This window comes from Condylura cristata, unplaced genomic scaffold (genome assembly GCF_000260355.1).
Source record: "Condylura cristata isolate star-nosed mole 26May11 unplaced genomic scaffold, ConCri1.0 scaffold00002, whole genome shotgun sequence".
NCBI lineage: Eukaryota > Metazoa > Chordata > Mammalia > Eulipotyphla > Talpidae > Condylura > Condylura cristata.
Genome location: NW_004567103.1, coordinates 21,879,476 through 21,904,611, shown reverse-complemented (window position 1 = coordinate 21,904,611; position 25,136 = coordinate 21,879,476). Strand labels below are relative to the sequence as shown.

Below are 25,136 nucleotides of genomic sequence, written 5' to 3'. Positions count from 1 at the left end.
ATAAATAAATAAATACAATTTTTAAAAAGGAGAAAATCTCAAATTGTGATGACAAGAGAGGAAGATAATGTTGAATGTGCTAGAATGGTTAGAACAAGCAAAAGAGGCAGGCCAGGCAGAGTCGGAAGGGAGGTAAGGTTACAGGTAAGAGGAGAAAGGCCACAGGCCCCGTCAGCCAGTTTGCTTTCAATAGTGACATGGGCTGGGGGCAAGGTACAGTGTCAGAGCTGAAATGCTAGTCCCGCTACGTGGACAAGTCCCAGGAAGCTTTCTGGGCCTCAGGGTCTTCATCCTGTGCCAAGTAATATTATTAAGACCTAACTCATAAGCACACCGCAAGGATGAAATGAAGTAATGCGTACCAATGTGCTTTTGCAACCTGTAGAGCATTATACGAATATGACATAATTATTTGTGTTAATTGCAGAAGTAATAAGACCTGATAGGGGAAGCATAGGTTGTGAAGCTCTTTGAGTGTCTTGTTGTGGCACCAGGGTTTCCTCCCTCAGCAGACCCCAACCTTGAAAGTGTCCCCTTTGGGCAGCTGCCTAGTCATCTGTGCTAATTTTGGCCATAAAGAGGTCTCAGGTTGTGGGGTGCAGAACAGACATGCTCTGGACGGTTACAGAGACACAAACTATAACCCCAACTCTGCATCCTGCACTAATCTAGGTTGACTTCAGGGGAAAGTAGTTTCTGAAGCAATAATCCCGGAGACTCCGCATGTAGGGGCTGAGGGGAGCCAGCAAGGAAGGAGCTATTTCCAGGCCACCGGTTGGAGGATTGTCACAGGCCCAGGTCTCATTAGAAAGTTGAGGTCAGAAGGAGAAGCAGCAGTTTATCAGTGGTCCAGAGAGAGCCCTGTAGATCTCTGTTCTGGCTCTTCCCAGTCTTTCCCAGAGAAGCCCTCTTGATTGTCCATGTTGAGTAGGAAATCTGTGCACAGGGTCTCAGATGAACATGATCTGAGGTGTCTGTTGTGCTGGATCCATGGTGCAAAAGTGCCCTTGCCATCTCGCAGAAGTACTCGGCTAAAGATGTTTTGGAACCAGAAAGAGGCAGTGGGATTTCCTCCTTCCATGCCACTGAGCCCTCGTACAAGCTTCCCGAATGGTTCTGCGTGAGTTGGATTTCAGCTGCTGCTACCCATACCTGTGTGGCAAGGCCTGAGGTCTGCCAGCAGCAGTGGAAGCTCAGTCTTCCATGCCACTTCTGATGTATTTGATAGCTAGTCAGCCAGAAGGCCCACTCTCCAAACATTTGGAAGAGTGAAACCTTGATTTCCCGACATGTGTGTGTTCTCTGCTGAACACATAGCGTTGACCAATGATGATGACAACACCTGTTATCACTGGAGCTGTGTTTGTGGGGCTCTTTGAAGAAGGCCAAGTGCAGAGCTCCCTAGGCTCGGCAGAGAAGGGCCTGGTGTGTCAGGCCCCCTGAATCACCCCTCCTTGATCACCACCCCTTGTTCCACTTGAAGTCAGTACTGAGCTTCCGAACTGCAGGCACTGGAGCCCAGGTATCCCTAGTGACCAGGAGGAGACAGAAGGGTTTCAGTATCTTCCATTTGGGACGTGTCCAGTCAAGATGACAAAGGGATCAACCACCTGGCCAGACCCATCCTGTAGCCTAGCAGCCGTCTCAATCGCGATAAACTGTCCCCTTGTAATTCAGTTCATTGGCCCTTTGGGGAAGCCAATGATAAATAACATATGGGTCTGGCCTCTGCAAGGCTAGGAGAAGAGGGGCACAGACAAACCAGTGAAGGCGTAAGGCCAACTGTGCAGGTGGTGTGCAGAGTGTGGTGGGGCAAAAAGGCAGGGTGCCGACTTGACCTAAGTCTCAGAAAGGGCTTCAAGAGGATGCAGCATGGGAATCAAGGCTCCGAAGGAGCCCCAAGAAAGGGCCAGGGCCAGGGCAACCAGGAACCCAATTCTGGTCTAGCTGAGGCCCCCGGAGGAGGCTTCATTTCAAACTAGTGTCTCCACCACGTGTTGACCTGAACCCTTTGGGTTTGTTTCCCCGCCCCCCCACCCCAGATGACCGGAATTTCTTGCGACTGCAGAGCGACGGCGGGAGGGAGGGCCAGTACGGCCGGCTCATCAGCCCCCCGGTGCACCTGCTGCGCAGCCCCGTGTGCATGGAGTTCCAGTACCAGGCCACGGGCGACCGCGGGGTGGCGCTGCAGGTGGTGCGCGAAGCCAGCCGGGAGAGCAAACTCCTGTGGGTGATCCGCGAGGACCAGGGCAACGAGTGGAAGCACGGGCGGATCATCTTGCCCAGCTACGACATGGAGTATCAGGTGCAGTGGTGAGGGGAGAGGGGTGCGGAGATCCCCTTGGAGGGAGTCCTGGTGATCTGTATCTGAACCTTTCAAAGGGCCGTGCCCATTCATCATTAGGAAACGTGGTTAAGCCTGCTGTTTTCATTGTGTTTCTCATGTTGCCATGGCAACTAAATGACACTCTTATTTGTTATTCAGAATGTGCCTATCTCTACACCCAGACTTGGTTCTTTGTTCCTCCTATTACCTATTATATTGCTGAAATCGTCTCCAGCAACTGTTTCTTCTCTTCTTTTTACTTCAGATTGCTATCAGATAGGCTAACAAAGGGACCCCAAAGCCAAGGAAATAAACAAACAAAACCCTCCATCCACAAGGGGAGAGCCCCTCCCACTCTGGAGGAGCAGGGAATAACCTCCCAGACCTGCCCCAGAGAGTGCAAACCCAGGAAAGGGCACTCAATAGCCAACCAGCCAAGTCGCTGAGATGAGGTTTCTCTCCCAGCTCTCCAGGAGTTGCCTTCTATTATCTGCCCCACGTAGAGATACTGAGGCACAGATGGGTATGCACAGCTGTGGCTGAAACTTGGGTAGGAGTAGACGCACTGTGGAAGAGGTGACTGAGAACCAGCCAAAGCATTAACCTGCTCTTCCCCAGACGAGAAGCAGCAACAGATGGCTAGTGAGGCAGCCAACTGCTCGCTCAGCTTGCCAGAGGACATGTGCTAGTTTGCAGAGAGAACCTGGGGAGGGTGAGAATGAGGAATGATTGAAGACCACAGCGTGGCGGGGCTGCTGTGTGCAGTGTGCGGTCACTCCCCAGGTTGTACGGTGTCCTCAGGTCCACCTGCCCCCACCTGTGTGCCCACTTAGGAACCTTAATGCAGTGAACTGTAAGTATCTGTTTGCATTTTTGTCTCACCCATTAGATGGTGAGCTGCTTGGGAAGACAGTCTTGACTTAATGGGTTTTGTAACTGTCCTGTGCCACAGGCACAGAGAGGTGTCCTCTGAACTGTAGTGGAAGGACACATCTTTTCCCTCCCAGTTGTAATAATGGCATCCTAAGACAGTGTTACCCCAAGGCAGGCTGAACCTATACACTGTATTTCTCACCTGATCCCCACCTGCTCATGTGTTCTGTGTTTTCAAATATCTGGATTGAATCATGTGAAAGATTTATGAGAAAGGAGCCTCAAGAGTGGCTAGAGAAACTTCAGCCCTTCTCTAAACACGCCCTGATTGTCATCCTTTTAATCAGTATATTCCAGTTACTGGACAACAATATCCATCACTCAGTTATATATATTTTTTAAATCCCTTCATACATGCTTTTGATTTGAGCTAATTCTTTAAATTAAGACCTCAAGTGCTGTAGCCATGTGGTCAGCAAATGTGGGCCAGGTGCAGTAACAGGCACGCACCTACATGCACACACCGTCCCCCCCCAACACACAGGTATGCACACGCATAGGCACGTATGAGGTTTAAGCTGCAATTAACAGAACATTGGAAACCTTTGCACTGCGTGGGCTGGGAAGCTCAGTTAACCATGGCTCTTGTTCTTCTGATTTCCAGATCGTGTTCGAGGGAGTTATAGGAAAAGGACGTTCGGGAGAAATTGCCATTGATGACATTCGGATAAGCACTGATGTCCCGCTGGAGAATTGTATGGGTACGTGACTGTCTTTCTGTAGTTCTTCCAAAGGAGATACCAGGACTGGGATATACAAGAGGAAGCTGCACATCGTTTCCAACCACAGTTGTCCCCACCCCCACTCCACCCCCGCCAGGGCAGAGACAGCCTGTACGGGAAGGGAGGTTTGTGTATATTTGTATCTAGGCTGCATCCAGAATGGGAGAGGTGTGAGATGGGGCAAAGTCTTCTACCCCTTTCCCATTCAGAAATAGACATGCACTATGTATATGAAGATTCGAGGTGGCAAGACCCCATCATCTGACTTCAGCTTTTAGCAAAGAAAATGCTAGAGGATGAGAGCAACTGCCAGTCAGAATTACATGCTGGAGAGGTTTGGTGGATTTAATGGAAGCCTTTCACTAGTGAGCAAAAATAGTACATATGTTATATCAGAGTGATAGCACAATTACCCAAGTCATTCGTTTATATGAATGAGTTGCAGGGCACAAACTATGGCATATGAAATCAGGTTTTAGATTTTGCTTTAAAGCTAAAACTTCTAATCCCAAAACCCCAGAGAGACTATAAGATTAAATATCACATGCCAGGTGTCCAGTACAGGAAGGACACCATCACTGTCACCTTGGACAGAAGAGATGAGCAGCCAAGCCCCCTCATTCCCCCCGCCCCGAGATGCCCACTGGACCCAGCTCACCCCAGGGGACCCTGACCATTTCCCTTAGATCCATCCACATTCCTGGATCCAGAGGGAACCCGAAGGAGTGAGATCTGCTCTCAGTCACAGTGACTGTAATAACTCACCGGGTGCTTTTCTTGGCACTCTGTCCCGGTGTGCGTGTGCCCGATGATGTCAACAGCACCTGGGACGCCCTCATCCCTTCAGGCAACCCGGGCATCTAAAAGTAATCCAGGCTCTGAGAAAGTAATCAGTGGTAAGTGACTGATTACAGTGCTTCAGGGACCCATTACTCCATAAAGGACTTTTTGTTCCAAAGCAACTTTGAGGATCTCTCTCCACCCACCCGCCCCCCACAATGATGATGTGTTAGACACGGTCTAGAGCATGTGGAGGGCGTGGGACACTTTCCATGGGGCATTACAAGAAAGAAAAAACTTAATGGACATTGTCTTTCTCATACCCTGCGTTTGCGTGTTTCGTTTTTGCCTCCTACAGTAACCCAAAATTTTCTTTTTTTTTTTCCTAGAACCCATCTCAGCTTTTGCAGGTGAGAATTTTAAAGGTAACATATATATATATGTATGTATGTATGTATATATATGATACTTAATTTTTGCATGCCTTTTCCTCCCCCTCCCCATGGGATGTGAGTTTGGTGGTGGGAATAAACCCCTGGACAAATCTCCTGAGAAAATATCAATAGACAACACACGTTCCCGCCACTAGATGGCACCCACAACACCTGCAGATACTGGGAAAAGGGGATTGAGATCCTCACTGTCTCTTGTTTAATTAAAGTTTAGAAACCTATAATAGAGACAAATAGGTTACAGATAAACCTTTCAGCCTTGCATTGTCCAACGGGGAGCAATGAGGCTGAAAATGCGTGAGTGGTGAGAAAGGAGAGGCAGCGGGGAGACTGAACAAAAAAAAAAAAAAAATCAGTAGTAAATTAAAAGTGAAATGAGGTGGCAATGATTTATTTTAGCCTGAAGAGTGTTTCTTTCCAGTTGCAGGGCACCAAGGCAGCAGTCTCAATTAATGCACAGTGAGGTACAGTGGCAGGCAGTTTGGTGAGGAAGAAAATTAGGGGAAAGACAGAAAGAAAGAACAATAATCTTGAGGAGGAGAAGAAAAGTTGCCGCATTTAGGAGCTGGAGTTGCATGAACAGAATAGGAAGTACATTTGATGACTGCAATTAGAGCACTTTTAATACACGACTGGGAAACAGAAGGATACTTTTCTAGCCAATAAAGCAAGTAGAGTGTAGAGAGCAAAAAGTTGGTATGCGTGCCTTACCCAGGGGGTAACGCGGCCCAGCTTGGGGTGATGGTTCCATTTGTGTCCTTAGGTTTGGGTTTTACGTGTTGTTCTCTTTGCAAGCTGGTTACTTGACACTGTGATTGTGTCTCTAATACTGGGTTTCCAAGCCACTCTGTGGCCTTCGATGCACTTGTCCTCAGTATGAAAGCACGCATCCTCTCCCAGCCACAGCCTTTTGTAGCTTATTTTACGCAAATAGTGGTGAGGGTGGCTGTGACTATTATTACTGGCTGCCCCTAACCCATGGTTGACAGCATTTCAGAGATAAGGGAAATCATTTTTATATCTGAAGTCTAGACCGGTTATCGTCACTCTCATTAATCTGTCCAGCTCCTGGCTGGAAAGAGATGAATTCCTGATTTGCCACCTAGATACGCTCTCTGATTCCAAATCATCTTGCCTAATTTGCCACTCAGCACCCACGGCTCTAAGACCGTAGATGAGGAAGAGAGGCTGAGTCAGGAATGACAGACCAGCATCGATTATCTTTTCTTCTTTCTCACCCTTCTTCGCCTCCCTAAACCTATCCCCATGCCCCATTGCCCATTATAAGTATCGAGAGTATTCACATGCCTATGCTGGTACTCTGGGTTTGAGACTGATGTTAATGTGAACCTAAAGTATTAGAAGGAAAGCTGAGATCAAAAACGAATGACTTGGATTGCAGTTGAATTCAGGTTCTAACCTTCAGGATCCAAGGTAATGTTCATGGTGGGGAAGTGACATCTGCTGTGTCGTTGTCGCCTGACTCAGGTTGGTTGTCGAGACTCCAAGCTCCCAGGAAAGGCTGGTTAACGTATGACAGTGCCGCAGACCCTGCTCCGTGTGGGCATGCGTGTCTGGGTCTGTGACTGACAAGTACGGTGGCAAAGTGCTTTGTTTCCATCCCAGAACAAACAAACCAGGGTGCATGTGTTCTCCTTGAGGCTGTGTTTACCGTGAGGCTTCACAGTCCAGTCATGTTCTCTTATAAAATATATATAAATAAAATATCATCTGAGCCACAGTGCTCGTTTAGCCAAAATAAACACAGAGCTCAGTGACTTGAAGGTAAGAATTTTCAGGCGCTCCTAAGGGGCTGGTTGTGGGTTAAGCCAAGGCAATTGGTGAGTGGCATGGACTGGCTGGCTGGTGGTTCTCCTGAGAGGAGCTGGGCATCTTTGGAAGGAGGAAACCAAATCTTGGGGAACAGAGACTTGACCAAGGAATAGAGTCAAAAGTGGGTTCAGAATTGAGAATGGGTGATTTTAATCACATTGGCAGGTTTTCCGTGGAACCCCACGCTGACGGCCACTTGAACCCAGGGAGGCCCAGGGAGTCTGATTTGGGCTAAGGCCCACATGGCCTCAGCGTACAGCACTGTGTTGATTCTCACGAAGCCTTCCCTCTGAGAAAGGAAAGGACCATTTGCTCACTCTAACCTGGGGACTGGCACCCTGTTTCTCTCCTTGACAGTGGCAGCTGTCTCAGTAGGGCTGTGGGTGCCTGGGGATTAAATCAGCCTTTTCATTCAAAAAGAGAAACAAAGAGAAGTCAGGTTTGGGCAAGCAAGAGGTGAAAAGTAAATGGTGAAATACTGCTAGCAATAGGTGTGTGCTTGGTTTGTATGGTTTTTGAATTGGGTTGTTTTTCTTTTCCTTTATACATTAGCCGTGAGCTAGAAGCCAACCCATTCCTTGGGAAAAACTAGATAAAGCTTGAAGGAAAGGCAATAAAATTGGCTTCTGGACCTGGGCTTATTAGGTAGACTTGATCTTTTGTATTTTGAAGTGTCTTTCATTTACTGCTTCTTACTCACTTCTTGCCATGGAACATTTTCTGTTTATTGGAATTGCCATGTGTTTCCGGCTTAGTGTGTCTATTTTGATCGTCGATCAGGGTGTGAGTCAGTAATGAAGAGATACAAGCCATGGGAGAAAAGGAAAGCATAGAGGGGATGAGGAGAAAGGAGAATGAATAAGCGGTGTTGTCATTTGATTTTTAAAAAGACTTTTTTATTGTTGTTATGAGTCACATTTCATACAATGCATCTGTGTGCAAATTCCTTTTTTTTTTTTTTAAGCAGTGGCTGTAAACATAGTGCCGTCATGCATCTTTTTCTAGCATTTGAGCTTTAACAAATGAAAAACTGTGTAAAAGCGAGGAGAAAAAAAGAACCAAAAAGTGGTATAATTAAGGTGATGGATTATTTCCTCTTCACTAATACTCTCTTTTTTCAATAAAAGAAAAAAGAATGGTAAAGAAGCCAGTAAAAATATAGAAAGCCCATAATCACAGTCCCGTGATTGTTGACCAGGTAGCTATTTTTAGCAGCTCACTGTGGAAGCGAGAGTTCTTGTTCTTGTCAGAAGCTGTGGGCTTTGAACAAAGCAGAGCAGAGAGACCGGGTCTGGTGTCCTTCCCGTTAGAGATGCTCGAAAGCCCAGACCAGGGTGTACCTGTGGCAGGCGGGCGGTAATAAAAAAGGAAACATCAGTATCTCCTGCTAGCCATTGTGACCATGGCTTTTATGTCTCAGACTCCTCTTGGGTCCCACTTTCTGCAGCCCACTGAGGTTTTCACCTGGGGAAAGCCAGGAGAAAGTGAACATCAACGGCTGTCTGGCAGGCTCGGGGGAGCAGTCTTGAGAGAGACCTATCGTGGGGTGTTACTGAGCTGGCAGGGTTTGGACTCTGTGCCTTAGGTTTTAAGCTCTGTTTACTTGGTGCCATCTCTGCCATTTCTCACCCCATTTCTCCTTTCCCACCCCTGCCCTCACCTCCCACTTGCTGCCTCCCGAGGCTTTGCCCACCAGTGTGACGTCCTCACCCCAGGCACAAGATCCTTGGTTGGCCCCAGATTCCTTTTCCAAGGTTTCCTGTGTCCCAGAGGCATGCCCGTGCCTCTGTGAGGGTTAAGCGGTGTTCTTGCATGTAATCCCCTCATGAAAGCAGGGAAGTAAGTATTCTTAGGCCTGCCAGGCTCCAGATCGGCCGCTGTGGTGTGTGACTCCTCCTCGCCCCCTCCCTTGGCTCCAGCTGCCAGATTAAGACTAGGTGTTGCTGAGCAGGGAAGCATGGGGATCAGATGCGTGTGAGCTGGCTAACTGCTTGACTGCATTGCTTGCCTAAGGCGACACTGAGGCATTCAGTGAGGTTTGCTGGGGTGTGCTGCCTCCCTACCCCTGAGGCCAGCGCCTCCCCTCAAGTTTACCATTCACCAACACAGCTGCCAACGTCAGTTTCTCTAAGAATTATTTTTCTTTTCACCGACTTTTGCTCTCTTCAAGAATAGAAGGGGCAAACTTTAGTTAAAGGAAAGTCATATAAGCGTCTCCAGAGAGATGTGAGACGTCTGAGACTTCAGCAGCCACAGATCTGAATCTAGAGGCATTTTCAAGACATAGGGGGATTCAACACCGTTGCTGCCAGCCCCTCGGAACCCTCCAGTGACCCCCGACCATTGTTGGAAGGCAAATCGAAAGTCATTTCTCAGGGATATTTTCCACTTTACATTCCTTTTCCAGACAGATCAGTGGGCGTGACCACATTCTTCTCTTAGCTTCTGTAAACTTTCCAGAGGAGCCAACCTTTTTCTGTTGTCCGTTTAATCTCACAAATTAAATAAATCTTTTATCTGAACTGCCTCTTCACTAGCACTTCATTTTCAACCTGTAACAGAAGACTGCAGACGGGCCAGGCCTCAAGCAGTTCTTATTTACAATGAGCTTTTTCCCCCCTTTTCTTCTGAAACCACCACTGGGATCTTGCAAAACATTTCCATTGGAAACCGGGATGATGTCCAGAGAATGGTTCAGAAACTTAACTGTAGGAGATGCTTACCCTTCAGTGATTCAGTGAGAACCTCACTCAACACCGTCCTCAAGCAGAAGTAAGAGCCCAAAGGGGAGAGGGCTGCTTCAGGCTCCATCGCACTTGATCAGGACTGGGCGTCTGCCCAGCTAATAAACCGACCGGCGGGGCAGACTGCGTCCCAAGCCTTGGGTTTCCCGGGTTGCTGCACAAGCAGCGTTGTGGACTGTTTAATGTGTGTACTGGCCTCAATTGCTCCACGACCTCCGGATCTGACCTCGACACTGACAGTGGAGCAAGAGTCACAGAAGGCGAAACGTCACTGACAGCGGAGCGAGCGTCACAGAAGGCGAAACGTCACTGACAGCGGAGCGAGCGTCACCAACATTGAGTGAATGTGCCCGAGGCTTCCCGACCAGCTCTGTGTTTCACGATGTGCTGCTCACCCTACAATTCGGTTTTCCTCCACATTAAACCAGGAGAAAAATCACTTTTCCTCTGAGGTTCAACTGTCTCCCATCTAATGGTCCAAAGGAATAAAGAAGATGCTTCACCAGAAGCCCAGTGTGCCTGGCATGGCCAGTGTTCCCTCCCTGAGTCTGTTTATGGGCACATCTCCCCGTTGCTTAGTAATTCAGCGGCCCGCTTGACCCACTGGGCATGGATGGAACATTGCCCACAGTGCAATTTTTTCCTTGTTTTTCTCCCTTGCATGGCTTGGAATTTAGTGTCTCTAAAAATCTTAATTCTTTGTGTTTTTTCATTGCCCCTTTCTCTAGGGGGCTCAGAATTTTTACAGATGGGAGTCTGCCCAACCTTGCAAATACACTTGGAGTTATTGACTATTTACATACCTGTTTCTCATGATCTCACACAATGAGAAAACTGGAGAGTTAGGGAATGGAAACTAGTGAAAAATAGTTCAGGGGTTGACAAGCACTTTCCTGTTGAAAATAAAAGTGGAGAAGTCAAGAAATCAGTGGGCCCAGTCAGGCCAGCACATCCCCTGTTCTGGGTGAGGTTGGCCCCTGTCATGTTGGGGGAACCATAAGGCAAAGAGCTGGCCATCCCAGGTGACTGAGTGGGGCTAAACTAGAGCCACTCACCAGCCTGGGCACCTGGTGAAGGTAACATCTGCTCAGCGCAGACACTGTTTTGCAATCTCATGTGGAGGCAAAGTATGAACTGGCAGGATCTCAAGCAATTTCCTAGGAAAACTGTTCTGTAAGGTACCATTAAGTCATTGGCATTTTTCAAGGACTCTGAACGTTGGTCCAAAACCCATCCATCCATATGACATTCGTGGGCTCACTTCTGTTAACTGGGAAGGTGCTGTGAAAGGGGATTTAGCCTCGACTGATCTAGCGCCTTTTTCTCTCACTGATAAGCCACAGCCTTATTCGCATATGGCCCTTGAAGGTTGCCACAGAGCAGATTCCACAGCAGCTAGCCACCTGTCTGAGAAACACGGCTCCCCAACCGTGGGTCACTCAAAATTTGCTCACGAGGAATGAGGTTGCTAGGTATATCCTCTTTTCAAAATCTTTTAACATTAGAAGCACAATCTCACCTATAGGTTTTCTCATTCCCCCGCACAGTTTCCTAAGGAAAATACTTAAGGGCTGATATAATGCCTCCCCAGATGTCTTCTGGGTCTTTTTTTTGAAAAGATTTATTTATGCATACAAGAACTGGGGTACAGTCCAGAGGTGCAGGATTGTGAGAGGATTCACAAGAGACAGAGTGAGGAGCAGAATAGGCAGATCAAGTGAAATACACTGCTGAGGGGAGCAGCAGGCGGGTCAGGAGAGGTCTGCCTTGCCATGTGGGTCACCTCCCTGCCTGGGCATCAAACTGGCACTGCAGTGGCTGCAGAGAGCTTCACCATGCTGCACTTTAACCTGTTGTGCCACCAGGAAGTGCCCACTTCTGGGTCCTATATCCAAAGTGGAGTGTGTGTTCAGAGTGGAGCTGAAGTCTGAGGCCAGGGGTCTGTGGAGCCCACATGTGGTGTTACCTCCTTGAGGTGACACTTGGGCCCCTCCTCAGTGTGCCCAACTTTTGGTCTCTTTCATAAAAAGGTAGCATTAAGGGCTCAGCCTCCAAGCTCTGGTACTCGGAGTGCTGGGTGGTGTGCCGACCATGAAAGACAGCGTTCAGGCCAAAGGGACGCCGACCTCTGAGCTGTAGCAGTGGTGATGGAGGGAAGGAAGGGGCCCGTCATGCGTTTCCTGCTTGACCCAAATTCATGCTCCCGCCTTTGTGGTCTGGTCAGGTGCTTTGGAAGGGGAGTTCACTCCTATGGGTTTCTGGCCTTTCTTTCTCTCACGAGTGATTTGCAGCCTCATTAGAGGGTGACCTGTCAGTGGCGCCAAGCCGAATTCAGAGCAAACCAGAGGACGCCTTTGGGGAGAGGTGCCATGGAGGAACTTCAGGCTGCCCCTGCATACTTTGTTGTTTCTCGAGCATTCTTGTGAGCCTGCATGAAACTCTAACAGCAGGATGGTTGCCAGGCAGCAGATACTCTTGGTGACCTGAATAATGAGTTGACACTAGTTCACCGTGACTCGCAAGCTGGCCATTTCAAGGAGCCGTGCTCAATGCCTTGCTTTCTCTTTCAGTTTCTAGGTATAATTTTCAAAATGGTCACCAAAAAAAAAAAGAAAAAGGAGTATGAGTGCTTTCTCAGCTACAGTAATGACATGATTAAGAGATAGAGCTGGTTTTGGGGAAAAGATAAATTGAGTAGGAGGTAACAAAGAGGAGAATGTTGAATGGGGCAGGGTAGGGACTGGGATTCTGGAACCCTTTCCTCCTGGGGCAGAGGACGTGCCTGCCAAGATACAAGGGGAGCGGTATGTCGTTGTCAAAGCTGGCCCACTGCTGCGGCTTGATGCACCCCAGCCCAAGGGGAGCGCCAGCCTAGGGGAAGCAGTGATGGAGTGCTAGGAAGGGGGGCAGCTCTAAAGGATTTCCCAGGAAAATGCTCTCATTTTTCTACCACCCCTGAGAAAACATCAGAAGGGATGACACCCCCCTTTCCTCTCTTAAGACACGCACACACACACACACGTGCACACTCATCAAAGAGCAGAGTTCTGGTGTTTCAAATGCTTTCTTAGAAGCAGGCATCTTCCCTTCAGCTCTTTCATCCCAAGATTTTATTGAGTGCCTTCTTTGTGCATCCCCTTAGGTAGAAACCAAGATGAGAGGGAGCTCTGCTTGGGGAACTCCGAGCCTCTTGGGGGAGAGGGGGTGGGGTGGGGCATGAAAATCTCAATGAGCCCGTCTGTGTCTTGCACAGAGTGAGACCAGCAGTGTGCGCAGCAGGCAGCTGCCCTCCCCCCCCCCATGGGTCCCCTCCTGGGGCATCCCAGGAATAGAGAGGATACATCTTTCTGGCCACCACCACTTGATGTAGCAGCTAGGGAGGAATTTTTCATGGGTTAAGCATACATCATTTTTCAGAAGTAAAGATCATGTCTGGTTTTGGCAAGCTCAAAAGCTCCTAGTCCCATTCTGGGCCAGATTCTCATCTGATGTAAATCTTTGGGAGAATCAAGTTGTAGCGCTGTTTTGCATCAAGTGGGACGCTAGCCAGTCTTTCCCCAGAGTTACCCTGGGCTTAAATCTACAACATCATCTCCATGGCAACCAGAGGCCAGCCAGAGAATGTGGTTGCCTTCTAAATCCTCTGCTAGCTTCTCTTCCCTCCTGTCTTTTCCATGATTAAGAATGATCTCCCTCCCACCCCCCCTCCCATTGCTCTCACACACTCACTCACTCTCGCTCTCAAATTACTATCACTATCATTTTGCGCCCACGTTTTTTGTTGCAGGGTCCCATCAAACCTGCTTTTAAAATCCTCTACCCAATTAAAAAAATGAAGATGAGTTAGTCATGACTTGACAGTGGTAACTGACCTGTTTAGACAAGACCCGGCTGATTTCATTGGGCACAGAAGCCTTGGCAAGACAAAGTGGAATTTACCTTCAAGTCTAGCCAGCCTAATTAATACATTGTTTGAGAATGTTGGCCAGCTAGGCCAAATAGTGTATTTCCACCAGTAACAGCCTTAGCGAATCCCAGAAGTCATTTCAGTATCATTGACTTGTGGGGTGTGTGTGTGTGTGTGTGTGTGTGTGTGTGTGAGAGAGAAATGCTTCTATATATGAAATAGAATAATCTTGCTTTAACAGAAAGAGGAAGAAGCTCTGTAACCATAGAGCTGTTTGGTTGAATTCTGTACTCACTTGCTGGCTGTATAACCACTGTTAATTTAACCACTTTGAGCCTCTATTTCCCCGTCTGTACAATGGGTCCGACAGTACCTACCTCATAAGGTTGTGGATAGGAAATAATACCATCCGTTTAAAAGTGCTTTGCACAAACGAAATGCTCAGCGCCATCCGAGCCCCCTGCCCCTTCCCTATCTGCTCCAAAGCATGTGTGTGTTTCTTTTTTTTTTTAATTAATTTTTATTAGTCTGCATGCTCTCAGCCTAGCAACACTCTTCTGTGTCTCTCCACCAGGGGGCACCCTCCTACCAGGGACCGAGCCCACAGTGGACACGGTGCCCGTGCAGCCCATTCCAGCCTACTGGTATTACGTAATGGCCGCCGGGGGCGCGGTGCTGGTGCTGGTCTCCGTCGCGCTGGCCCTGGTGCTCCACTACCACCGGTTCCGCTATGCGGCCAAGAAGACCGATCACTCCATCACCTACAAAACCTCCCAGTACACCAACGGGCCCCCTCTGGCGGTGGAACCCACCCTAACCATTAAACTAGAGCAAGACCGCAGCTCGCACTGCTGAGCGCCGAAGCAAGGACAGCACCCAATCAAACAAGAAAGACTGCAAACACGTTGCCTCGATTTTGCACTTTTTCTCCTCGCCTAGTCTCTGTGCGAACTCTCAGACATCTCTCTCTCTCCGAGCGCGGACCCTGTGCGCGCTCTCATCCATCCCGGGCATTCTCCTTGCGTTCATTTTTTGTTCCTTTTGTTCATTCCAAAACAACAGCCCCCGACTCTAATGCTGCATCTTGGAATATGAGAAGAGATACACCCCTAAGTACTTCACAGCTCAAGGCTCAGCTGGTTTTCTTCCAGAGACTGGTTCCCCGCTTCCCCTTGCCTTACCCCACACTCCTCTTGGTGGACAGTCTGCCAGGAGACTTGAGGGGAAACCTGCATCTGTGTGCTTGTACATAGTAAACGTGTGTGTGTGAAAAGCTCAGTGTGTGTGTGTGTGTGTGTGTGTGTGTGTGGTGGGGGGTGAGAGAGATTGGTCATTGTTGAGGGGAGTGTGTGGGTGTGTTCCGAGAAGAACCCCTTTCACTCTTGTGTTACTTCTCCGGGAGTACATTTTACAAGAAAATAATATACTGTACTAGTTTTGTTTACTTGGAGAAGAGATCGAAGCTTTTTGTTGCCTTATCTAGAGCTCTGGCTGGGTTTCTGTTGGCTACCACTGTCATCTCCAGGAACCTAAAAATCTAGTGGCCACATGAAGTGAAATGTGGCCCCTCCTATCCCCTGTCCCCTTTCCTTACTCCCCCCCCCCCTCCACCCAAGGGGAAGGTTCCCCAGGGCACTCAGACACTCAGACCGGACCACTAGTCTCATGGCCTGGTGTCTTTGAGATAACACACCGTTGGGTGCATTGGGAACCATCTCTACTTCCAACCCTAAAGCAAATCTGTTTCATGTTGCCTTATGAAAGATAAGCTCATAATGAATGTTTAGCTTTTGTCAGTTAAGTCCAATCTTGGAGTAAGTCATAGAGAATAACCGATCTGAGAATGATGTAGGAAAAGCAGTAACTCGTTTAAGTTGAGAGGGGGGTGGGGTGGGGGGTGACGGAGAGAAGGAAGGGGGAGGCAGAACTGAAATGTTGTCTTTTAAAAGTCTTCTCCCCCTGAGGATTCATTGTGTGCAAGAAGGGTAAAAGCCCTACTCTTTGGTATTATATTGGTCATTGTAATAACATTTGTAAGATGTGAGGGAAGAGGCCATGGCTCTCCTTCTGTGGTGTTAGTTGTGCCTGAAGTTCTAGCTGCTAACATTGGCGGCTGCCCCCCTGACTTATTTAAATATCATGGGAGAATAAAAGTAATCGTTTTGTAATGTATCAGTGTGCTGCCCCTTAAAGCATTCTTGGCATCTGGCAAATAAACCCGCCTAGGCTGGCCTGGCATTTCCAGTTATTGCCGCATCATCAGAAGGTATAATGAAGATAAATCCATGGCTACCCAGTTGTCCTCTCTAAAAGGGGGATGGGGTGTGAGTGATGAATTGCATAATGACATGCAATTTACCTTTCGTAAAGGGTAGATCCAACAATGAAGTCGATTTTGTTGATAGAAAATGTGTATTTTAACGAGGTTCTCCGGGTACTGGCTCAGCCTTGGGGTGTATGTCTCACCTTCCCATCCCATAGGACTCCTGGAGAAGTACAAGTTTCTCTCCTAAGGTGGTGGCCTGGGCTGGAAGCCTCCAGGTACCTTCTGAGAGCAAAATACTAATGATTTTTTTTTTTGACCGCTTGAGCGAGAGACTTCTAACATTCTTTCAGAATATCCACATAGATTCCTAAAACACACACTCACTTTCGCATCTGGCTTATCTCATCCTCCTGAAGGAACGGTGCTCTCCCACTCTTACTTGATTTCAAAGAGCTACTCTGTCTTAACCACAGCAGCCCTGCCAAGAAAAGAAAAGATGAAAGGCTAGATGAGCTACCTTAAGGTTTCAAGAAGTGTCCTACCCCAGCTGAAGATGGAGAAGCCAGGGGAGGGGGAGGATACATAGATGACCCTGCCCCCACCCTCTTGCCAGTCTCCAAGGGCTTTGTACCTCAGTTTCCACATCCAGTTGTGTTTGGGGTCAGACCTTCCCACAAAATGATTGACATGACACCCCTGTAGGCACTTCATACAGGTGTGGTGCCAGGAAATTACACCTGGAAAACCCAAGCCATATACCCTTGAGGAGTTCCCTTCCTGTAACAACGACTTTGTGAATTTGCTGTCTTTATTGGATGCCCCCTGGGGCATCCTCTTTCTGCACATGCCATGGAATATTCAGCTACTGAATTCTTTGTGAATCCCATAGTGCACTTCAGCTGGGGATGATACACTTTCTCTCTTTTTTCCTCTCTCTCTCTCTCTGGCTCTCTCTCTCTCTGCTCTCTCAGCCCCAGCAATGTTCTTAGTATTATCTAGGCAGTATAGTAAAAGGGAAACTCTTCTATAAAATTTCATGTCATGCAGCTGTAAAAAAGCAAAATTCCGTATTTCATGTGGGAGGGAAGAGTCACTCTTCTAAGAAAAATAGCCTGGACAGGTGAATGCATGCATGCATGTGTCTAGAATTGCTTCTCAGAAGACAAAGAGGTGATTGCAACTATTCAAATATGAATGAATGAATGAATTGAATTGAAGGTCTAGCTTGGGTTGGTAAAGTTTTTGCCTTAGAGATTTTATGTCAACAGCTCCAGGAGGGAAACCTTTATCTCTGGGGTTAAAAAAAAAAAAATTCCCTCCTTGATATTATTATGATCTCCTAATTGCAGTGCAGGCAGGGAAAAAAAGGGAAAAAATAATACCATTGCCACTAAAAAAAAAAACAGGATGCTGAAAATAAAATAAAACTGTCTTTTCCCTTGTCCCACATTTTTGGGATTAAAGCCAGAATAGGATAGGAACTCCAGTAACATTTCTGAGGTTGATAACACCTTTTTAAAAGAACCTGTAACTAGCAGGCAAACAAACACCTAAATAATCAAAAATTACCAAAGAACAACAAGAAAACTTAAAAATGTTTGCTTCCTATTCTTATTCCCCCTCCTCTAACTGTGACATCTCTTGCATTGCCTGTGTGTCAAAATAACTTGTGGATGTTGGAAACTATTTGAAAATGTATTGTGTGGAATGTAATAAAATGATGATATTTTTATACAAACATCTGGGTTTTTTCCCCCCTTTGCCTGTAAGAACAAAGTGGAAATGTCGGCTTTGAGCAAACTGATGCTTCCAAAGCTTTCCACAGTGTCTTCTGAGCTACTGAGCATTTCTGTGGGAGAAAGGTGGGTTTTCTCCTTGAGGCTCAATGGCAGCCTATTCTTCTTGGATTTTTATTACTGCTTGTTAGGAGTTTGATCCAATTTGTGCAGCTGAGCCAACTTTTATGATTGGTGTGGGATTTTGCACAAGTTGCTAAGTGCTAAATTGCTCGATGTGATTCCACAAAATTTCTCTTGATGGCAAACCCCTGGAGATTAGATTACTTGCAAAGGGGTGCAGAGGGGTGTGGCCAGCAAAGCTGAATCATGCACTGGCTGGGGCGATGGAGGGAGCTTGCTCCTTTGGAGATGAAGCCGTGACATCTTACCGAGCACCTACCAAACAAGGTCTTCAGACTTCATCCTGGAGCAAGGCGAGAAGTTAATTATCTGATGACTGTGAACCTGCAGTCTTTGCAGTGTTTTATGAAAGGACTGTTCTATGCAAACATTGAGGAGAGGAACTTAGGGAGACTGTCTCCAAAAGTGACATCTTGCTTGACAATAACTTTCCACTGGTTCTCCTCTTCGGATTGCTAGTGACCCAGTTATATAAAATATTTTCATTTTAGGGTAGGGGGGAAAAATCTCAGAAATTTAGCTTCCAAGGTTTTCAGTGCTTCTGGGTGGTGGTCAGGATAGTCCATTGCCCCCACTTATGGGGTGTATTAGGGACATTCCATCAACCTGGGAGCTTTCCTGAAGGACCTGAAAACTGATCTGGAAGGTCCCGAGAAAAGAATCTGTCAGAAGATCCTACTTTTGTGAGCGTCCTACTTCTCTTCCTGCCTACACCTAGGTCCAGGAAGGAGTATGTCACTATAAAGCCAAACTAAATGGAGCTGAAAGGAAGTCAACTTCTGGGTTCAGAACTCTCAAAAAGCTCTTGTACAGGTGACTCAGATTAGCTGTCACTCCACCCCTGCGGGAGACCAATGTGTCCCTGCTCACTGCATGGTTTGTTCTTCTAGTGACAAGCACTCTTACCTATTTTTCTCTAAATACCATTTGACCCTCCTTAAAGTCCTATGTTCTTATTAGGATGAGTTGGAAATGGAAGCATATCAGAATTACTTATTGCAAGCAGACTCAGTCTCAGGCAACATTTTCCTGAGCTGGTCTGGGACCAGACTTGCCGGACAAAAATTAAATTAGCCACCCGTATGCTTCATTAACATGACTGTTTTTGGAGACACCTTTGAGGATTTCATCAATGCATTTCCCACCGTGGTTCTAGTCCCACTACTTATTCTGGAGTTACTCTCTCTTCCCCCAAAGGCAAAGACTGTTAGGGCTTTAATCTCGGCTGTCAAACACACCATGCTCTTGTCAGTGTGATATTTTAAACCTAGTCCAAGCATAAATGTTACAAAAATTTTGTTTCCATGGACCATAAATACCAGATGTCAAGGCCCAGAATGGTCTGTTTTGGCCCCTGCCCACCCCATCATGATGGTTGAAATGTGCATTTTTGCTGCTGAAGCAAGACGCTGCCCTCTTCGCCCAGATAACACAGCCCGCACAACCCCTGAGCCACTGTGTTTGTTTCCCTCACTCCCTTTACCAACTCAGCGGTTGTTTTGAACAAATGCTGTGGCCTTTCTGTAATCTTTGATAAAAAGAACTTCATTTTTAAGTTTTGACATGTCTGTACTGCGGCCACACATCTGAGCAAACTACAGATCTCGCTTTAATTGTGCACATCCACGGCTCTCACAGTGAAACTTGCCTTTCATCCACTTCAGCAAGGGCCCAAAGAAAACACAAAACAAATCCGACTGGAGCAAAAGGTGGGGAGAGGGGAACACAGGCTGATAGTCTTACAATCGGCAGGGAAAAGAATCGCCTTGTATAAATATATTTAAAGCGAGGAATAGTGTAGGTTTTAATTAAATCAGACATAGATCAGCCTGTATAGAAGTCAGATATGATCAAAAATCTGTACCCTTAAGTCATCAGGCCTCGGGCCTCAACCAGGGTCTGTTTACAATAACTGTATAGAGAAGTTCTCTTTGGCTCAAAACCTGCACACTGAAGAGATACAAGAGTTAGGCAGTTGCCAGCGAACAAAAACCCACCGAACATGGTGTGGAACAATGGAGAATCTAGACAACCAAAAGGAGTCATTCTTGCCCAAGTCAAGTGGACACAGAATTATTCTCTTCTCTTCTGGAATAAAGTAATAGTTCTTGGGTTTTGCTGTTATTGACCTCCAAGAGCCCCCAAAACTAACTGGCCTCACAGGCACCAGACCAACCAATAGGAAAGATTGCTTGACCAGTGACAGAAGTAATGGAAGTGGGCCTGGGCGTTGAGTAGGGGAGCACCTTTTTTTTTTTTTAAGATTTATTTATTTATACAGAACTGGAGTACAGGCCAGAGATGTGGAGGGTGAGAGGATTCACCAGGAACAGAGTGGGGAGCAGAACAGGCAGATCGACGAAGTACACTGCTGAGGGGAGCAGTGGGTGGGGCAGGAGAGGTCTGTCACGCCTTGTGGATCTCCTCCGGGGCAGGCGGGGGATCGAACTCATGCGGAAGTGGCTTAAGCTTCTTAGTGCTGTGCTTTAACCCGCTGCGCCACCAGGGAGGGCCCGGAAAGCACCTTTTTGAGGAGCCATGACCACAGTTATACCTAGAAGGAGGCTATTGGAGCACATTTTAGCATAGTAATAACTGGCTGGGTGTCTCTTTCAAATTTACACTACAGCATTCTCAAAAAGTACAAACAGCACATTTCTCTTTCATCAATTCCATTATCTTCCCAAGAGGTAATCATGAGAGAAGGTTTGAGCTACTGACTCCCAGGCCTTATTTTATACGTTTGTAAGTGTACATGTTTATGTCCAGTTGTGTGAGCTTCTTTACTTGTGACTGCATTAGGTTCTGTGTAGATGGTGTTAGCATTTGCTCACTTGCTTCTCTTCACTGGACAGAGTCTTGAGGGTGCTTCAGTACACGCTGGTAGATGTATTGCACGCTTTTCGGCGGTTACATTGCAGCCTGCGACATGTACAGGACCCAGCATAGATTGCTTCCCTACTGGTGGGCATCCAGGCTGTAGTTTGTCGCTGTTATAAACAATGCTGGAAAGAACGTCCTGCAGTTACCTCTTAGTCACGTTTCTCTAGAATAGAATTTCTGTGTCCGATAGTGTGGCCCTTTTCATTGGAGTAAAGGCTTCAAATGGCGGAGTTTTAAAGTGAACCTGCCCTTTTTGAAAAAGATAAACTCACAGACATCCTGGCGTATACCTGGTGTATTTTGCCCTCTACCCAAACCCTATAACTCTATGACTGTTTCTCTAAAGTGGGCATAGTGCTTGCACGAATATTTGGGAGAGTTTTAACTGAAGATAACATTCATGACAGGGATTTTTTTTTTTAAATCCCTATTTATAGAGAATGTAGGCCTGGTTGGAAGTGACAGCTCACAGGCCAGTGGCTGCTATGGCACAGGAGTTAATTCTATCCCTGGTTTCCGCAGGCAGAGCCCTGTTCTCCATGATTAATGAGTTCCACTTGGTTTCTTCAAAGAGTAGCTCTGCTGTGCCATGCTCTTATTTATTTATGTTTTCTACTAAAAAATGCATGTGAAAAACCTCCTTTAAGGTCAGTGCACCAGGAAGGTGCAGACTAAAGTATTTCAGCAGCCACAACAAGCCCTACATGCCGGAGAAAGTCTCATGGCCTCGCAGCCTATGACCAGGCCCCTGCTGTCCCTTCGGGCTGAAGGGGGAAGGTCCAGGGCTAATGTGCACCAAGGAAAAGCAGCAAGCAGCAAGGTCATTTCTTAGTGGGAAGTTTATATGTGCAGGCAAACTACCAGCCCCCACTCCGGGCCAAAGATAGCGAGTAGAAGAGAAGCCGGGGCCTGTGGCTTGCAAGCATCATTTATTCCTGGAGAACCAGCTGGTTTCTGTGGTGCACTAAGACAAAGTGCTCATGGTGCTGTGACTTGGAGAAACTGGATCGTCGATAGGCTTTGTGGCCTGCCGAAAATCCCAAAGTGCTAACTCTTGGACATGGGACTTAGGTAGATACTTGGATGATTCGGTAAAGAAAGCAGCTTGAGGGCCCTCCCTGGTGGTGCAACAGGGTAAAGCACAGCACTATGAAGTTAGCTGCCACAGTTTCATGCAAGTTTGATCCCCGGCCAGGGAGGTGACCCACATGGCATGGCAGACCTCTCCTGCCTTGCCCACTGCTCCCCTCAGCGGTGTACTTTGTCAATCTGTTGTTCTGCTTCCCACTCTTGTCTCTGATGACTCATCTCACCACCCCTGTACCTCTGGCCTGTACCCTAGTTCTGTATGCACAAATAAAGAAACCTTTAAAAAAGGAAAGAAAGCAGCTTGAGCAAAAGTGAGGTGAGGTAGAAATATGTACACACACATACACAGAGACCTTATTTTGTCTACTTTTGTAATTGTGAAAAATTGAACCTTTTTAAGAGCATGAACTCACACAACCCAAAGCAAAGGCTCTGATCCATATTGGAACAATAGTAGACCATGTTTTGACAGCACATTTTTCTCAGGCCGCAATTATTCATGAACAAGACTAGAGTGCAAGAATTCATGAACAAAGCTAGAGTTCTCTGTCACTTTAGGGAACAGCCAGCTGCAGTTATGGTGGCTTTTGAGCTGGACGGGGGGGAAGGATAGCTTTGACCAAATTCTATCCTCAGCCAGCCTGCTGGTTATTGAGGTTTCATGCTAATGCTGCTGTTAAAGAAACTTTTCTTGCCTTTGTGTTTCTTTACTGCTGCCAAGGGGCTGGGAGAAGGTGCATAAAGGCCTCAGAGCCACATGTGCTGTCCCATTTGCTTCTGCAGGGACATTCCTGTAGCTGGACTGGGCGGGAAGGCAGTAGTTAAGCCCTACAAGGGGGCTGGCAGGGGTTGTCACAAAAACCCCCAAGGTGTTCCATTAGCCCTGGACCACAGCAGGTCAGGAGTGTGAGCTCAATAATAGTGTCCCCAGGAATCCCTGAGCCCTCAATTCCATCATCACCTTCTGATAGCAGCTTCTGAGAGGGTCGCCAACTCCCCTTTCTCCACAAAAAGGACCTGTCTCCACCTGGCTGCCATCGTGCTGGGTGTGTCTGCAACTCTTGGTGGCCTCTTTTCTTTACCTTTGGCATTCTTACACTTTCTCTGCTATCTCCTCCACCAAAACCGTCTCCCAGAAAAGTGTGGGGCAGATTCCTTTGTACTAAGGTTGCAGGAGACCAAAGCCAGTGGGATGATTCTGTTATAATTCAAGTCCTCACTCACCAGGGAGCTTCTGGGGGCAATACCTCACAAGTGAACAGAGAGAAGTGCCTTTCTGCAATCCCTAAAATCTTGCCCAGAGTCATTCATTCTGGTGTTCAGAAGAGCACAGCTTTTAAGTGTAGCTGCCTCTTGGTCAGCTACATATACACTGAGTCCTCACTTAACCTCATCACTAGTCTCCTGGAAATTTCAACAGTCAGCAAAATAACACAATGAAAGCAGGTCCTCAAGTAACATCAGCCAGACTTGTGCTTTTCTCATTACTGTGAAAATGAAATGATGTCTAATGAAATGAGATTATTGAAAGACCAATAATAGAGATTTTTTTTAAAGATGACATGAGGGGCAGTCTTGAAGAAAACCTGCTTTTCTTAGGAGTGAATGCAATTTGGTTGTTTCAAGTCCATCCTTCCCCTTGAGCCATTGTGTACCAAACCATGGTTTCTCCAGATGGTGTCTCCTCCATGCACACTTCTTGCAGAATAAGCCTGGAGGAGGAATTCCCTGAAATGCAAAGATAAGAGGACCCTATTCCAAACATCTCAGAAAGAAATAAAAATGCAAAGTGGGGGGAAACACTTGCTCCCTGAAATGATCTGTTATTTCCAGCCTATACCCTAGGAAAAGGTAGGGCTTTATTTCTTATTAGCCTGACCCTAGCCTGATAGCATTACTCATAGTAATAGAGACTAGCTCTGATTTTTCTAAGATCTAAAATAAAAGAGAGATTCTAGAATATTCCTCTATCAGCATTTTAGGTTTTTCCAGTCTGCACAATCAGTCTAACTGGATGGCGAGACATTTCTCTGCCTGCATTCTTCTTTCCAGGCCATTGTTGGGGTTCAGTGGAACCATTCTGGCCTCAGCTGCTCCTCCACCTCCACACTTGACAGTATTATCGGGTCATTTCACAGCCTTCATGTTTGCCGTTGGTAATTCCAGTCCTTTTCAATGTCTCCTCCTAATTACTCAACTAAAAATAACAGAAAGCAGTGACGAGGTTCATGTTCAGACTTTTTCAATACTTCAAGCCCCTTTCCTTTTCAGCTCAAAAACTCAAAACAATGTTTTTTCCATAACTTTGCATAGATTTGGCTTTAGCCCAAGAGATAAAAACCCATGATAAAGGATCTTCTGGTGGTGTCTCTAAACTCAAGCCAAACCCAGCAAGGGATGACTGGCTCTCAAGTAGCCTGACTCTCTAACAGAGGGGCTTTGGCAAAGTTTAGATCAACATCTGAACTTTTGGCTCCTTGTAGTAACTGGGGATGAACAGACTGAATTAGGAAATGAAGAGCAGAGGAGAGAGGGACCTTCAGCCAATACTCAATGTTAAACCTAATTAAATACTTTGAAGGGCCAAGAAATATCTCCTCAGTCCTTCATTATTTCTCACTTATTTCAATCTCAGTGTTGTATCTCCTGCTGAGATCAAAACAAAATGGCTGAGAGAATTTTCTGGAGGCTGCTCCCATCTGAACAGTCCAATGATTTAACTGGCTCAGCGGCTTCAGGAACTTGGAATCAGTTGAACAAAGGTTCTGAATGATCAAGAGTTTCTTCCAAATAAATCTCCAAAATAAATCACGGCCCCAAATAGTGTCCAAAACGTGGCTTACTCTCAGCTCCATTGGCCATTGGTTTAGTGACACGCTACATTTTTTCTACCTGCCTTTGTCAGTTTCTTCCTCTTGAAAGTAGATGCGATGACACCTGATATCTGTGGAATGAATGATTTCAATAATTTCCTGTGTGTGAGAGTCTCTTCAATCCTCACTTTAAAGGCTGGTTGCAGGTCGGTGGGTTAAGTGGATACATTCAGCCTGGCTCTCCATGAAGATGTGTCAGCCCTGCTTCACTTAAAATGGAGGCTTGAAACTTGGGACACAAACTACCTTGTCAGTTCCTGAATGGCCCGTTAGCAAGTCTGGTTCATAAACTAAACAAGCCAGTTTTGAAAACCTGGCGGCCTCACAACTTCCCTTGACTGTCCTTTCTGGGGTCTTCTCTTTCCATACCCACCTGTAGACAGCCTCCTTCAGAGAACCACCATATCCA

At 46.8% G+C, this 25,136-nt stretch overlaps 1 protein-coding gene across 3 annotated transcripts in view; it reads left to right on the top strand.

Annotated features, from left to right (window-relative positions):
- Nucleotides 1-25,136, top strand: part of NRP2 (neuropilin 2) — a 117,463-nt gene that overhangs the window by 82,038 nt on the left and 10,289 nt on the right. The window contains exons 13-16 of one of the 3 annotated variants that reach the window (XM_004674362.2): nt 2,043-2,305; nt 3,864-3,960; nt 5,151-5,171; nt 14,272-17,695. In XM_004674362.2, coding sequence (XP_004674419.1) covers nt 2,043-2,305; nt 3,864-3,960; nt 5,151-5,171; nt 14,272-14,552 — 662 coding nt within the window. In that variant the 3' untranslated portion in view covers nt 14,553-17,695. Of the gene's footprint in view, nt 1-2,042; nt 2,306-3,863; nt 3,961-5,150; nt 5,172-9,732; nt 9,765-14,271; nt 17,696-25,136 lie in introns of those variants that run through there. The other 2 variants (XM_012727060.1, XM_004674358.2) reach the window with 2 other exon arrangements.